The sequence below is a fragment of the Mustela nigripes genome, chromosome 2 (assembly GCF_022355385.1).
Source record: "Mustela nigripes isolate SB6536 chromosome 2, MUSNIG.SB6536, whole genome shotgun sequence".
Taxonomy (NCBI): domain Eukaryota; kingdom Metazoa; phylum Chordata; class Mammalia; order Carnivora; family Mustelidae; genus Mustela; species Mustela nigripes.
In genome coordinates this window covers 19,020,594-19,034,285 of record NC_081558.1, presented here as the reverse complement: position 1 = coordinate 19,034,285, position 13,692 = coordinate 19,020,594, and the positions used below count along the sequence as shown (strand labels likewise).

General features: G+C 55.0%; 1 protein-coding gene across 4 annotated transcripts in view; it reads right to left on the bottom strand.

Annotated features, from left to right (window-relative positions):
* Positions 1-7,183: 7,183 nt before the first annotated feature.
* DAG1 (dystroglycan 1) overlaps positions 7,184-13,692 on the bottom strand; it is a 70,916-nt gene continuing 64,407 nt past the window's right edge. For all 4 annotated transcript variants that reach the window (XM_059389735.1, XM_059389734.1, XM_059389737.1 and 1 more), the window contains exon 3: positions 7,184-11,998. In XM_059389735.1, coding sequence (XP_059245718.1) covers positions 9,599-11,998 — 2,400 coding nt within the window. In that variant the 3' untranslated portion in view covers positions 7,184-9,598. The remainder of the gene's footprint in view (positions 11,999-13,692) is intronic.

The window sequence follows — 13,692 nt, the reverse complement described above, 5'->3', positions numbered from 1 at the left end:
AAATCTTGGGAGAATGAAGAGGTGCCAGGCCCCAGCAGCTGCAGCCGGATGCCAACTGGGCCACAGACAAGGCAACATGCAGATGAGCCCCAGGAAGGCGAGGAGTGGCAGAATGCGGGCTGTGGAGCTTTCCTGCTTCCCCACCCCCTCCCGCTCCCCCTGGGAGCTCCTTTAGTTGACAGGCTCTGCAGAGAGGCTCAGGATCCGAAGAGGAAGATGCTGACGGGGGTGAGAAGAACGGGGAGCTTTGTAGGCAAGAAGAGGAGGTAGAGAGTATGAAGGTGGAAGAGAATGAGGAAGGATGACTGGGGACAGTTCTGGACCATGTGAGGCAATGGGCTTTGGACGGTTCCAGAGAGGCTGGGAGAGCTGGCTCCTCGCTCTTCTTTCTGTTGTGCTGCTGCTGCTGAAGCCTGTCTCACCTCCCGGTGGGAAGCAACTCAGGAAACCAGCTCCCTGCCCGCACTCCTCGGCAGGGAGAAACAGCACTGAAGAGGAAGGAAGGAAGACCAAAGAAACAGAGGCTTTCCCCACTGGCTGAGGTTTGTCAACACCGCTCACTCCACGAGGAAGAAGGCAGCTTCCCAGGCAAGCCTCAGGCTGGTGTCAAGATACAAACAAGAGGGGCGCCTGGGTGGCTCAGTGGGTGGCGCCTCTGCCTTCGGCTCAGGTCATGATCCCAGGGTCCTGGAATGGAGCCCTACATTGGGCTCTCTGCTCTGCAGGGAGCCTGCTTCCCTTCCTCTCTCTCTCTGCCTGCCTCTCTGCCTACTTGTGATCTCTGTCTGTCAAATAAATAAATAAATAATCTTAAAAAGGAAAAAAAAACAAACAAACAAGAGTTCTGTTCTTTGTCCTGCTCAGCAGCCTACCTGGGGCTGGTCTGGACAACCCTGTTTGTGTCCTCGGGTCTCTAGCTGACCCAAGGGCCTCAGTAGAGTAGGAAAGAGGAATGAAGCTGGAAGGTACAGAATTTGCTTAAGGGGCACCTGGGTGGCTCAATTGGTTAAGTGACTGCCTTCAGCTCAGGTCATGATCCTGTAGTCCCAGGATGGAATCCTGCACTGGGCACCCTGCTGAGCAGGGAGCCTGCTTCTCCCCCTGCCCCTCACCCTGCTTGTGCTCTCTCCTTCTCTCTCAAATAAATAAATAAATAAATAAATAACATCTTATTTATTTGAGAGAGAGAGAGAGAGAGAGTACGCACAGAGAGGGAGAAACAGACTCCTGCTGAATGGAGAGCCCGACTTGGGGCGCAATCCCAGGACCCTGAGATCATGACCTGCGCTGAAGGCAAACGCTTAACAATTGAGCCCCCCAGGCACCCCTAGATAAATAAAATCTTTTTAAAAAAATCATTTGCTTGATGCATTGTCTCCATAATTCCTTTCCTGTTGTAATGCATAAATCTTTATTTGCATTATGTGAAAAAAAAAAAGCCAGTAAAAAGCCAGTAAAAAATCATCAGAAATGTTTACCACCAGCCTAACCCCATCGCCAATGCGTGACACCCAGAAAAGCTAATTAGGCCCCACTGCTATTAGAGTTATGTGCTTCCAAAGGCTTGTTATGACAAGAAAAAATAACGAAGACACAGTTTCTCCAAGTGTAAGCATTCAAGTCAAAACATGCTGCTTTTCCTGCCCCTCTGCACTCCCCCAGACAGCATCCCGGCTGGATTTGCCTTTGTCATTAACACGCGCATGTTCTCATCCCTCAGCCAGTGCACACCCAACTCCTCCTCCGTGCCAGGCCCAGAGAAGACTGCAGGACCTGACCTCAAGGCACTCAGCTGGTAGGAGGAAGACAGGCCCAGAAATAATTTCCCGTAAACTATAAAAATGCTGCCTTGATCCCTATTGCAATCCTGCCCACCAGGATCCCGGAGCTGCCTTACCTACCTCTGTCCCATGGACAGGAAGGTGGGTGCAGGGGTGGGGAACGGGCCCAGGTAGAAAGTCAGGCATATATGTCCTCTCCTAACCAGCCCACATGCCCTAGCAACCAAGGTTCCGACATGACTCGGACCAGGTGGGGGAATGCAGCTTGCTAAGCGCCTCCGTGAGACTCAGTTCCACATTTCTTTGGGGAAGTCTCTTGGACAATGCCCTACCTCGGACACCCTCTCCCCACCACTGCCATGGTTTTATGGCAGCAAACCCAAGCATATTAGTGAGAATCACTCCTTACCACCAGACCAGCCTGTGGGACACAGCCACTCTCTCCACTGAGTTTCGCCTTCGTCCTGATCAGAGTGGATTGTGATAGTGCCTGTTATCCTTGTCATCTTTACCGAGTGCTCAGGAAGCCTCCAGGAACCCCTGGAAGAGTTCTTGCCTTCCAACAAAGATTGACAGAATGGGGCAGGATGACTGATGGTGAAGCAAAAGCCTTGTGGCAAGGAGAAAGGTCCATAGCCCCTTAGGCCACAGCTAGGTGGGATGAGTTCAATATAGTTAAATTTCAGTGTCAGTTAAATTTGGTACTTCCGAGCCTTAGGAAAAGGATAGGACCGTGCGAGGCCCCAAGGACACAGCAGAAACCAAAAATGTCGAGCCTCTCTACCCTCCCTGGGCTTGCAATCTCCACGTCTGACCTGTGTCTGGCTGCTCCTCAAAGCAGGTCCTGAATCGGGGTGGGAGAGGGCATGACAGCTGGTCCACAGTGTAGGACCACTGTCCTTCCCTAGAGTAGGTGACCTTCCCAGTCAGCCTTCCCAGACTCACCTAGCTTCTGAGTTGTGCAGCAGCAGGTATCAGAGAGGCAGCAACATCTTGGCTCCCCCTGCTAGTTAGGTATTATTAACTCCTTCAAAGGGGAGGCCCCAGCATGGCTACAGTCTTTCGGACAGTTGACTGAGTAGACTGAGGAATTCCTAGTAACCCTGGATAAGGAACATCTGCCATTTTCCACCAAAAAGGGGGAGTCTCCCCCACCTCCTATCTTTGCTGACTCCAACTAAGCCCACCCCCATCCCCTGATCTGCTCCAGGGATCTTCTTGGGGCTCCCAGGGTGTCTCTTCCCTCTCCCACACCTGCCTGGCCCAGGGCTTCTCTGAGGAGGCTGGGGGTCCAGGAGTAAGCTGATGTGCCACTTGGAAGCCAAGGTAGGGCTTGAGGGGCACTGGGGTTGCTGAGTCAGAGGACTGGAGTCACAGTGGAAGCCTCCTCTGCCTCTCATTTGCACTCTAATCACTGGAAGACAGAGCTGCCCAACTCTCAGGAGCAAGACACCTCCAAGCCCCTTGTGCCCGGAGGGCAAGCTCACCCAGGACAAAGCTGGTCCTCCCTGAGGCACACCCAGAGCGAAGCTGCTGCCACCTCCCACCAGGACCTCCCCACCCCTGCCATCACTAGCCAGTGTCTTTCTTCACCTTTCTCTCCCAAGACCTTTTCCAACAGAGGTGTTGGAGGAAGTAGGCAGTGAAGTGAGGAGTGATCCCTGGAAAAGGAGCTGTCTGACCTAGCTCCCAGCCATTTCCACAAGTCCCAAACCTGGGCTCTGCCCTCTACAGCCTGAGGCTGTGACACCATGAAGAAAGAAGGCAACAGAAGGAAGCTCTGTACCTAGGAGCCTTGGCCGGCTGCCAACTGGATGTTCCCAGCTGCCCCAGTGTGTGCCCAGGGCTATGGAGGCAGCTTTGGGCAAGGTGTTCCCTGGGGCTTCAGGGTGCCTCTACCCCCGGGTCAGTCCAGAGAAAAATCAATCTTCTCTGGCCACATCCCTGTCTGCTTCCAACGCCAAGTGTCCCCCCAGGGGCTCAGACTAGCGGGACTCCCAGTCATGCCACTGGAGGGCCCTACTTCCACACAGGAGCCTTTCAGACCGCGCAATACTTTGGGCCGTGCGCTGAGGAGCTCTGAGGCCGGAGGAAGGGGAGACTCGGGGAGCATTCTTGGAGCGCTGAGCGCTACTGCGTGCAGACGCCGTACACAAAAGCTAAGGCAAGCTAGTGCGCAAAGGAAGCATCCTTTTTGGTTCCCGCCTGAGTACTTCGGAATTCGAGGATCCCCGGCGGGGTCCAGGAGCCGAGGCCCTTGGGAAATCCGAGGCCCAAATTTGTCCCTCCTGTTCCCTGCCAGCTTCCCTTTCGGAAGGAGCACGGCCCCAACGAAGGACAGGTCCCGAACCCCAGCTACACTTGTCGCGGTGACTTCGGGGACTGTGCGGCCGTGGCGGAGCGAAAAAAGAGCGGCCCGGCGGCACCCCAAGTCCAGCCGCTTCCCCTGTGGCCTCGGCCCTCCGCTCAGCTCCGCTCAGCCCTGCCCTCCCGCAAGGCCTCCGTCCACTCGGGGACCGCCTCAGCCACGCTCTAGCCCGGGTTCCACCGGGGGCTCCCTGGAGGCCTGTGCCCCGCCCACAGGGGGCCTCGCCCGCGTCTCGCTCTCCCCACGCCCTCCTCAGCCCTCCCACCGCTGCCAGGCTTACCCCGGCCTCTGGCGCCACCTAGTGGGAGCCCGCGGACACTGTCCGCCTCTCGGGCCCGGAGCGGCTGACAAGCCACTCTGCCTGGAAGCAACAACTAAGATTGAAAGTTACCCCCATCACCGCCCTGAACCCACCTAGGGGCACCGTCCTGGACACACGGACCCTTCCACAAGCTTCACTCCAACCCAGGTGAGACTTCAGGGTCACCTTTACCAAAGCCGGGGGTAATAGAGCTAGTGAGGGCCCCAGAGGCCGGTGCTCATGCTGCCCTCACCACAGGCTGCTCCTACACGGGCCCACTCCACCCCCAGCAGATGGTAACCCCCACTTTAAGTCTCTTGCCCTATCTTCTCTGGGTCTTCTATAGGTTCCTCTTAAGGGAAATGGTACCCAGTATCCCGCAGTGGGTTTGGAGGGGACTTCAGATAATTCTTTGCTGCTCTACATGAACAAAATCTTACAAGCAGGAAAAAAAACCTGAAGTGTTGAGAACTGAAGCTGCCTTGCACTAGCCACACGACCTGGTCGCTTCTCTTGGCCTCAATCACCTTGCCTCAAGATGGTGATCAAGAAGGTAAGCAAAGCAGGAAAAAGTTAAGTCATTAGCCAATTGGTTTTTTTTAAAGATTTTATTTATTTGACAGAGAGACAGCGAGAGAGGAAACACAAGCTGGGAGCATGGCAGAGAGAGAAGCAGGCTTCCCGCTGAACAGGGAGCCCAATGCAGGACTCCATCCCAGGACCCTGGCTCCGTGACGTGAGCTGAAGGCAGATGCTTAATGACTGAGCCACCCAGGTGCCCCACCAAATGGCATTTTAAAAAATATTTTCCTTATTACTTTGAGAGCAAGAGCAAGAGCACGAGCAGGGGTAGAGGCACAGGGAGAGGGAGAAGCAGACTCCCTGCTAAGCAAGGAGTCCGACGCAGGACTCAATTCCAAGACCCTAAGATCATGAGCTAAGACCAAGGCAGACGCTTAACCAACTGAGCTGCCCAGCTGCCTCAATTTTTGCTGTTGTTGTTGTTGTTTTGTTTTTTATTTGTGAGAGAGACAGAGAGAGAGAGAGAGAGAGAGAGAGAGAATTTCCTGTGGACTCTGCACTGAGCATGGAGGCTGACATGGGGCTCCAACTTATGACACCGAGTGCATGACCAGAGCTGAAACCAAGAGTTGGAAGTTCGACCAACTGAGTCACCCAGGCAGCCCAGCCGATTGTTATTTTTAAGATACAGTAATCTTTAGAAAGGAGTGAAGCTCACCCTCAAAAGGCTGACACTGGGGTGGGGTCTTCCATGCTTTAGAGGACCTAGGGAAGGGCCTCTCCCCGGAACTTGCTCAGCCCAGCACCAGGGGAGCCCAGGCTGGGAGCTGCAGCAGGATGTCACATAGAGCCTTCCCACCAAACTAGCGGCATTCTAGAGGAGCTCCTAGAGTCCCCGATACTTCCCAGCCAACAGCTTTGGCCCAGGCCGAGCCTGAGGATCTTGGCCCAGTGAGGTGCTTTCACAAGAGGAGAGAATGCAGGTTCTTCAAGCGTCATTCAGATGAGTGCTGGGGAGCAGGGGTCTGCCGGTCCAAACATCGGATATTCCCAAAGAAGAGCGGGACAATGCAGAGGCCAGAGGCCCTTGTGGTTTCTCTCCTTCCTGGCCCTGCTGACCTTACTATTCTCTGCCAAAGCCAGGAATCCCTTTGCTTGAGCTCAGAATACTGAGTCCACTCATAGCCCAGTGGTTTCAGGTTAAACATTAAGCAGAACTTCCTAAGGACAAGAGAGCAAGAGCAAGGTGACTTCCTGGGCCCCTGCTGCTAGGTCTAGTGGTGAAGCACGTGTCCCTGAATTGGGGACAGCCCTTCCTGGCACTTATCAGCAGGGTATTCCACAAGTAGTCGTGGGAACTCAGCTCCACCTACAATCGGAGACAGGTCTCAGCTCTACCTCTTAAAGGTGATGGGCAGAGAAGCAGCCTGGGGGATACAGGTGGAGACAGCGAGGACCCTGTGGGGGTGGGAGCAAGCCCAGAAGAGGTACCAGTTGCTCTGTGGCCAATGGCTCCTAATACTGCCACTGGACACAGCTGCTGTGTCCCCTGCCTCCCACACCCTGGGCCGTGTCCCAGGACAACCCAGCCTCTTCCCGGGCACGGAGTCATGCTACCCAGCTGGCCTTTCCATCCCAGGAAGGGCACTTAAGGGCAGGCCCCCAGAATCCATAGGCCCAACCAGGGCAGAACAGAAACCATTCTCTCTTCTCCCCACTAAAAGGCCAAGGCCAAAACTGCCTTCTTGAGACTCCCTGGGAGACTGGCCAGACCTGAGACCTCAAGACAGTAAGGTCAGGAACTGGAGTGGAACTACAGAGGTGTACCCACCCTGGGGCAGCCAAGCCTACGGCAGGCAGGATCTTTCCCACGGTCGTCCCACATGAGGAAACTGAAGCTCAAAATTTCTCTGCTGGCTCAGGCAGAAAGAAGAGTGGCTAGGGAGAGCTGTGTGTTGGCAGTTTCTGGAGCCCACGCCCACCCCTTTCAGGGAATGAAAGTGCTAAGGCACGGAGGCTATCGGGTCAGCTGCACAAAGGCCACCTCCAAGTCCTCTGAATGGGCCTGGCTGGGTCCCCTCCTCCCTCCATCACATGGACACCAGACCTGGGTCCCCTCCTCCCTCCATCACATGGACACCAGACCTGCAGCCCATTCGTATCCTAGAACATTGCAGGGGCCGGGGAAATAGATGCTTGGAGGCAACGGCATTGTAATAAAGACACTGCTTTTATTTAGTTTGATATGTTTCTATACAGAATGCAGAAAACACATCTTAAAATCATATAGAAAGAAATAAAAACATGTCAGTGGTTGGTGAACACTTGAATGTGAGATTGGCTCTGTCTCACAGAGTCCAATGGCCATGGCCAGCCCGGCGCTCAGGAGAGGAGGCTGCCTGCAAGGGCATTGTTGCTGTTGTTATTCTGTTCACTGCCCCATCGCCTCCGGTTGCTGTGGCAACAGGCCATTCCGGGCCAGCCATTTCTCTGCGTGGCAGTGCCCGATGGTGGGGTTGCTAGGGGCAACAGAGCTGTTTGGAAGGCCTTTCAAAGCCCTCACCTGGAACACTAGGAATTGTTTATTTTTTGATGAGGTCATCAAAAATAATCTCACCAGGTCAGACCCCACTTGTGCTCCTGACTGGGGCAATGGGGAAACTCTGGCTTGGATCAGGGCTGGGAGGCATGAGACCCAGTCACCAGAGGTCCACTGAGCCCTCAACCACAGGCTCCCCCACCACAGGGACACTGCTCGCTTGAGTACCAAGGGCTGGGCAGGGGAGAGAGGCTGGGCCCTGTGGGAAAAGGCGCAGGGGGAATGCCCTCCTGAGAAGGGCAGGCTGGAGACCCCCTCCTCTCTGACCAGCCCTCCCCTCCTGAGGCAGCACACACAAATCCTCTGCGAAACAGTCGATATGGCTTAGAAGTGGCTGCTCGGTGTGCAAAGGGAGCCTGGGTCCACCCACCGGCCTGATCACGGAAGGGATACATTATTGCAAAAGGCATTCCTCCCTAAAAGGTACCCAAAATAACTCTTAGACATCAAGAAAAGTCATGCTCAAAATGGTTTCTTCCAAAGGAGGAGAATCAAAGCAGAGTGGGCACCCCTGAGTCACGGGACAGAGATGCAGATGGACGGACGGACGTTCTGCTAAAAAAAAGGCAAAAGAAGCTCAGTGTAATTTGAGAATTTAAACCATTATGAAAAGGGGGGGAAAAATCAAAATGAGCAAAGCCGTCAGTTCCATGGAATCAACACTAAGAGCTCGTACAAACTGCTGTAAGCATCACCATTTTTAATCTTTTTTTTTTAATAAAACAATTTGAGGCTGTATAAAAACTTTAGTAAAAAATTAGCTTTGAGAGCCCACAGATTTCGACTATGAACTATTGCTGGCACTCCTCCCCCGCCACCAGACCTTTCCCAGCCCAAGGCCCAGGGCTGCAGTGCCAGAGAAGAGGGATGGGGTGGGTCAGGGTGGGGCTGTGGACTGTTGGGGCAAAGCGGCCAAGGTCAAGTGAGGAAAGAGCATCACATGACATAAAAATATTGCATCTTCACCAAAATGTCCCCCACTGAGTGTTTCAAAAACCATGATATTCCTTTCAGGAGGGGAAAAAAAAACACACACAGAAGAAGGGTAAAAGAAATATGTTGATGTGGTCGAGTCCCTCGACCCCCCCAAGCCACCCCCACGAGCAGCCGGCCCACCCTGGAGCACCTAGGTTGGGGGCCACAGCCACCACTGCCTCTTGGAGTCCCTTTTCCATGGAAATGAAGACCCCTTGGTGGTGGGCCACTAGCGTGCATGGGGTGGGGGTGTGGATGTCCACGGCCAAGAGGCCCCTCCAGCTTCCGGCCTCTGGCAAGAGCGGGAGAGCAAGCCCAGCACCAGGACCCCGGCCCCAGAGCCACGGCCGGGAGGCCCCCAGGCAGGCTCTGCGGTATCAGAGCAACCAAGTTTACATAGTGTGAAAAAATAGGATTCCTTTGATAAAAAATACTGTCCCTTGGTCTTCTCTAAGTTTGAAACACCCTGGGAGCTTATTTTTAGCAAAGCAATTTCCCATACCCACCCAAAAATTATACATACAAGTTTAGGTAAACAGCAGATTAAATGTAAAAACTTAACCTTAACTTCTGAAAGTCCTTTGACTTTAATCTTTAGCTACTGTTTTCCATGTTACATCCTGCAGCTAGACACACGTGAATAGAAAAAACAGTACAGTTAGTGTTAAAGGCAAAACGCAGAGAGCCGGGAGGCCGCCCAGCACTGCCCGCGAGTTCATTCACGGCCCCTCGCTCCCTCCATCTACCTCTACTCCAAACAGTGCTTTCAGAGCCAGCCATCAAAACCGCAGCAAAGAATTTTCTATGAACAAACAAAAAAGCTGTTAGGCAAAAAATAAAAGTAAAAATGTCCCCAAAGTCTCTCCAGCTGCTTTGGGGTTTGGAGGACCAGAGAGGGCGGGCTCGGCCAGGCCTCGCGCATGTCAGTGTGTGCTAGGTCAGGTGTCGGCTCCCAGTGGGCGATGGTCTGCAGGCCACCGGTCTCCACAGACAACACCGTGTTGTCATCCAGGGCCCTGCCCTACCCCTGCCTCCACCCAGGCGCTTGTGGGTTAAGGGGGCACGTAGGGAGGGGGCGACCGGTATGGGGTCATGTTCTTGGGACGGGAGCCCTTGCCCTCCATGGGGGCCGTGAAGGGTGGGGGGGGCTGGTAGGGAGGCGCGTTGGGATCCTCATCCCGCAGGGGCGTGTACTCTCCCACGGTGTCCTGGTTCAGAGGAGTGGTCTCGGGCACGCTCTGGTTGGGGTATTCAGGAGGGGGGAGAGGGGCTTTCTCCTCCTGCAGGATAAGTGGCATGCTGGAGGAGGGTGGGGGCTTGGAGTCATCCAGCTCGTCTGCAAAGATGATAGGCACCCCCTTCTTGATGAAGGTGGCCTGGTCCTCGAGGGTGAGCTTGCCCTTCCGCTTCTTGCGGTAGCAGATCATGGCAATGATGCCGGCGATGAGCAGGATGGCCGCGACCACGACCGCCGGGATGACCGTGTGCAGGTAGACATCATCCTCACTGCTCTTCTCGGGGTCCCTGTCCGGCACCTCTGTGGGCGGCGCCTCTGAGGGCACTCTCTTAGGCGGCGCCATGGGGATAAACTGCAGATGCCGGCAGCTGCCAGCACCAGTCACCGAGATGCTCATGGCCTTAAAGTCAGGCTCCAGGGCATTGGAGAAGGCAGCCCGTGGCTTCCCGTCATCCTCTGCGATCCTCCGGCTCAGCCCCGTGATCTGCTCCTTGGGGCAGGGCTCCAGGGGCAGAGTGTTGTTTGTCCACTCCACCACAATGGAGCCCCGGGTGATGTTCTGCAGGGTGACAGTGCTACAGTTGCGGTCCCCAAAGGCAAAGGCCAGCTTCTTCACCAGGGCGATCTTCTTGTGGATGTCATTAACCAAGGGGGCTGGGTCACCCACAAACTTGGCCTTGAACCGCGCAGGAGCCCTGTCCCCTTGAGGGCGCTTGTGGACGTGGATCTCGAAGGCATCCACAGCGGACAGGCCCCCCTTGTCCGTGGCATGCATGAAGTACTCGTGCTTGCCCACGTGGCTGCTGTCGGGCAGGCCGTACATGAGCTGGCTGTTGCTGTTGAACTGCACCCAAGACTTCTCGCCTACCAGCTGCTGCTCCCGAAGCTTCAGGGTCAGCTTCAGCTTGTCGGTGGTGGTGTCCTCGTTGTCATAGAAGGTGTCTGACGGGATCTTCACCTCGAAGTAGGTGCCCACCCAGGCATCCACCCTGTCGATATGGTTTTTCAGCTCTGGCCGCTGGTTGGGTTCTCCTCCGCGGGGAACCCCACTGGTGGTGGTGCGGATGCGAGTAGGCGGGGAAGCGGTTTCCAGTCTGGTGATGGGAGCTTTGGTGGTGACCCGCGGCACCGGTCGGGGTGTCCGTGGCTTTTTGGTAGGCCTTCGAGTTGTGGTGGAGGAGTCAGTAGAAGGCGTGGCTGGTTTTGGTGTGGATACACGTGGCTTCTTGGTGGTAGTCGTGGGAGGGGTGGCGACGGCCGTGGGCTCCACGTAGCCAGGAATGGTCATCGTTGGGCGGATCTGGCCAGGAACCGTGGTGCCAGCTTCTGACACCCGAGTGGGCTGGATGGGGCCTAAGGTCGGGGTCTGAATAATGGCACCTCGAGTCCGAGTGGTGACTGTGGGCTTTCCAGGAACAGGGTCTCTGACTGGAGGAGCCAGCGTCTCTGTTGGAGGAGCAATGGCTGGGGATGTGGGGGTAGGCACGATCCTGGACGGTGGCTCCTGGATGGCCGTGGTGGGAGGCCCAATGGCAGTGACAGGTGTGGGAGTGGCATGGATCTGCCTCCGGATACGCTTGGGGAGAGGGGGCTTCTTGTTGGCGATATGCCAACCCACCACAGGGTAGCCCAGCTGGGCAGACATAGCGCCCTCCCTGGCAGGGGCCTCCACACCACGGATATCAGGCACATTGTTCTGGTTCAGGGAGCAGCCCAGCTTCCAAGAGAGCAGGGCCCCGTTCTCCACCACCTTTTTCGCATTGCCTGGGCCGGCCATGAAAGCTGACATGTCGAACAGTCTGTTGTTCACCACGGGGACCAACTTCATGTTGGAGAGCTCCACTTCGGAGAAGCTCCGCATCCTGTGCAACAGGTCAAGCCTTTGCTTCGGGGTCATCTTGGTAAGGTCAGCATCTAGAATGACCGTCAGGACAGTCACAGGCTCGTCAGCAGCACAGGCAGAGGACGCTGCCTCAGCAGGCTCTGGTGATGCCGCCCGCACAGACTGCGGCTCGCTGTGGTCTTCAGGGTAGACCTCGATAGAGAACACACTGGAGCTCTGCGGGACGTGGCTCCCGTTGGCCCCCAGCCGTGTGGCACTCACTGAAATGTAATGCACACCCTTATCAGTGTCGAGAGGGAGGCCCTCCAGGGTGTGGCTCTGCGGGTCCCAGTGCAGCCAGGACGGCAAGGCCTCCTTCCCTGCCGCGGACACCTAGAAGAGACACCAGCATGAGTTAAGTGGCACTGTCAATGCCTAAGCAGACAATAATAACAACAGTTCCTCCCTGGCCTTGCCTAAGCTGTGCGACAGGCTGAAGGTGCTACTGAAGAATTTCTGTTCGGGGGCACCTGGGTGGCTCAGTGGGTTAAAGCCTCTGCCTTCAGCTCAGGTCATGATCCCAGGGTCCTGGGATCGGGCCCCACATCGGGCTCTCTACTCAGCAGGGAGCCTGCTCCCCTTCCTCTCTCTGCCGACTTGTGATCTCTGTCAAATAAATAAATAAAATCTTTAAAAAAAAAAAAAAAGAATTTCTGTTGGGAGAACCTGCTCTGCTCCTGGAGCTCTCACTCACCTGTCATGGAAGACGGGGGCTGCCAGACAGGCTAGCTTGGAAGGCGAATGACTGCCCAAGGTCACACTGCGGGCAGACAGCAGTGGTGGCACTCAAACACAAGTCCCATACCAGAGAACTCATGCCACTGGGCTCAAGAATGTTATGGGTCTCCATGACAGCAACATGCTTTGCCGCCTACTGGCCCGCCTGGCCTGCGGAGTCAGGTCCCAGCGTCTCCTCCCTCAGCACTCCTTTTCAACCCTGTCTCAGACTTCTCCCTGCCCTCTGCAGACACCACAGTTTTGCTTGAGTCATATACCCTTCCTGCCCAGAAGTGGATATGCATACAACCCTGGCTGCAAGGGACAACTCATTATCCCCAGACGCCTCACTTACAACTACTCCGTCAGTGGGACATACATTCAAGTACAGTGGGACACATTTGGGTAGCAAGTACAGCTAGCCGTATCTAATGTCTAATGAACCTGCTCTTCAAACCTCAGGAAAAACTGCAAAACCCAGGGTGGGGAGCTGGAAACAACTACTCTAGAAGAGTATTTATCAAAGAGTCCAAGGAGCTCTGACTAAGGGAGAGTTCTTTAGTCAACTAAGTTCGGGAAATAGAGCCCACTTCTGTCCTTGGAGAGCCCAGGCCCTAAAGCCGGCCTGAGGAGCTCACCCCCTTATTCCACCCAACAATTTTAGGGTAGAAGTCCTTTTCCACAGGGACATGACTGGTAATAATCAAGGTATCCAAAGGAATGCTGCCAGAGAAACTTCTACCAACAGCTGACAAGAGGAAAGCAAGGCTTGCCTCTTGCCCAGGCCCTATCTGTGACTACTCTCACCTCTGGGAAATGCCTATTTCTGCCCCCAGTGCAAGAAAGGTGGCACCCACCCTCTGGTCTAACAAAAGTCACTCTCAGCTCCACGATCCTGTCCCATCAAGCCTAGACACAAACGGCATGTCTTACCACCAGCCTCGGCCCAGGGATGGCCCTGCATGGCCACTGCTTGTCAGCAGAGGGACACTAACATGCTTCTCTGCCTGCAGCAGGTAGGCCAGAGCCATGCCTGCTGGGCTCGCTAAGAGGCTCTGGTTCCTCAGGATTCCTTCTGCCAAAACCCAGGTGTCTGACTGGGAAGTAGACCCATACCTGACCTTCCCAGTCAGGAACTGCTGGCAAAGTCATGGCATTCTATCAGTCTTACCAGAGACTAGATACTCCCCTGTGAAGAGATTTCCTACCTCCAGCAAAAACCCACAAGAAGACATCCGACATTATTAGAAGTTACCACTACTGGGGCTGTCCTTCGGTGACTGCTTCTGAGCCCCTGAGATCACAGAGGG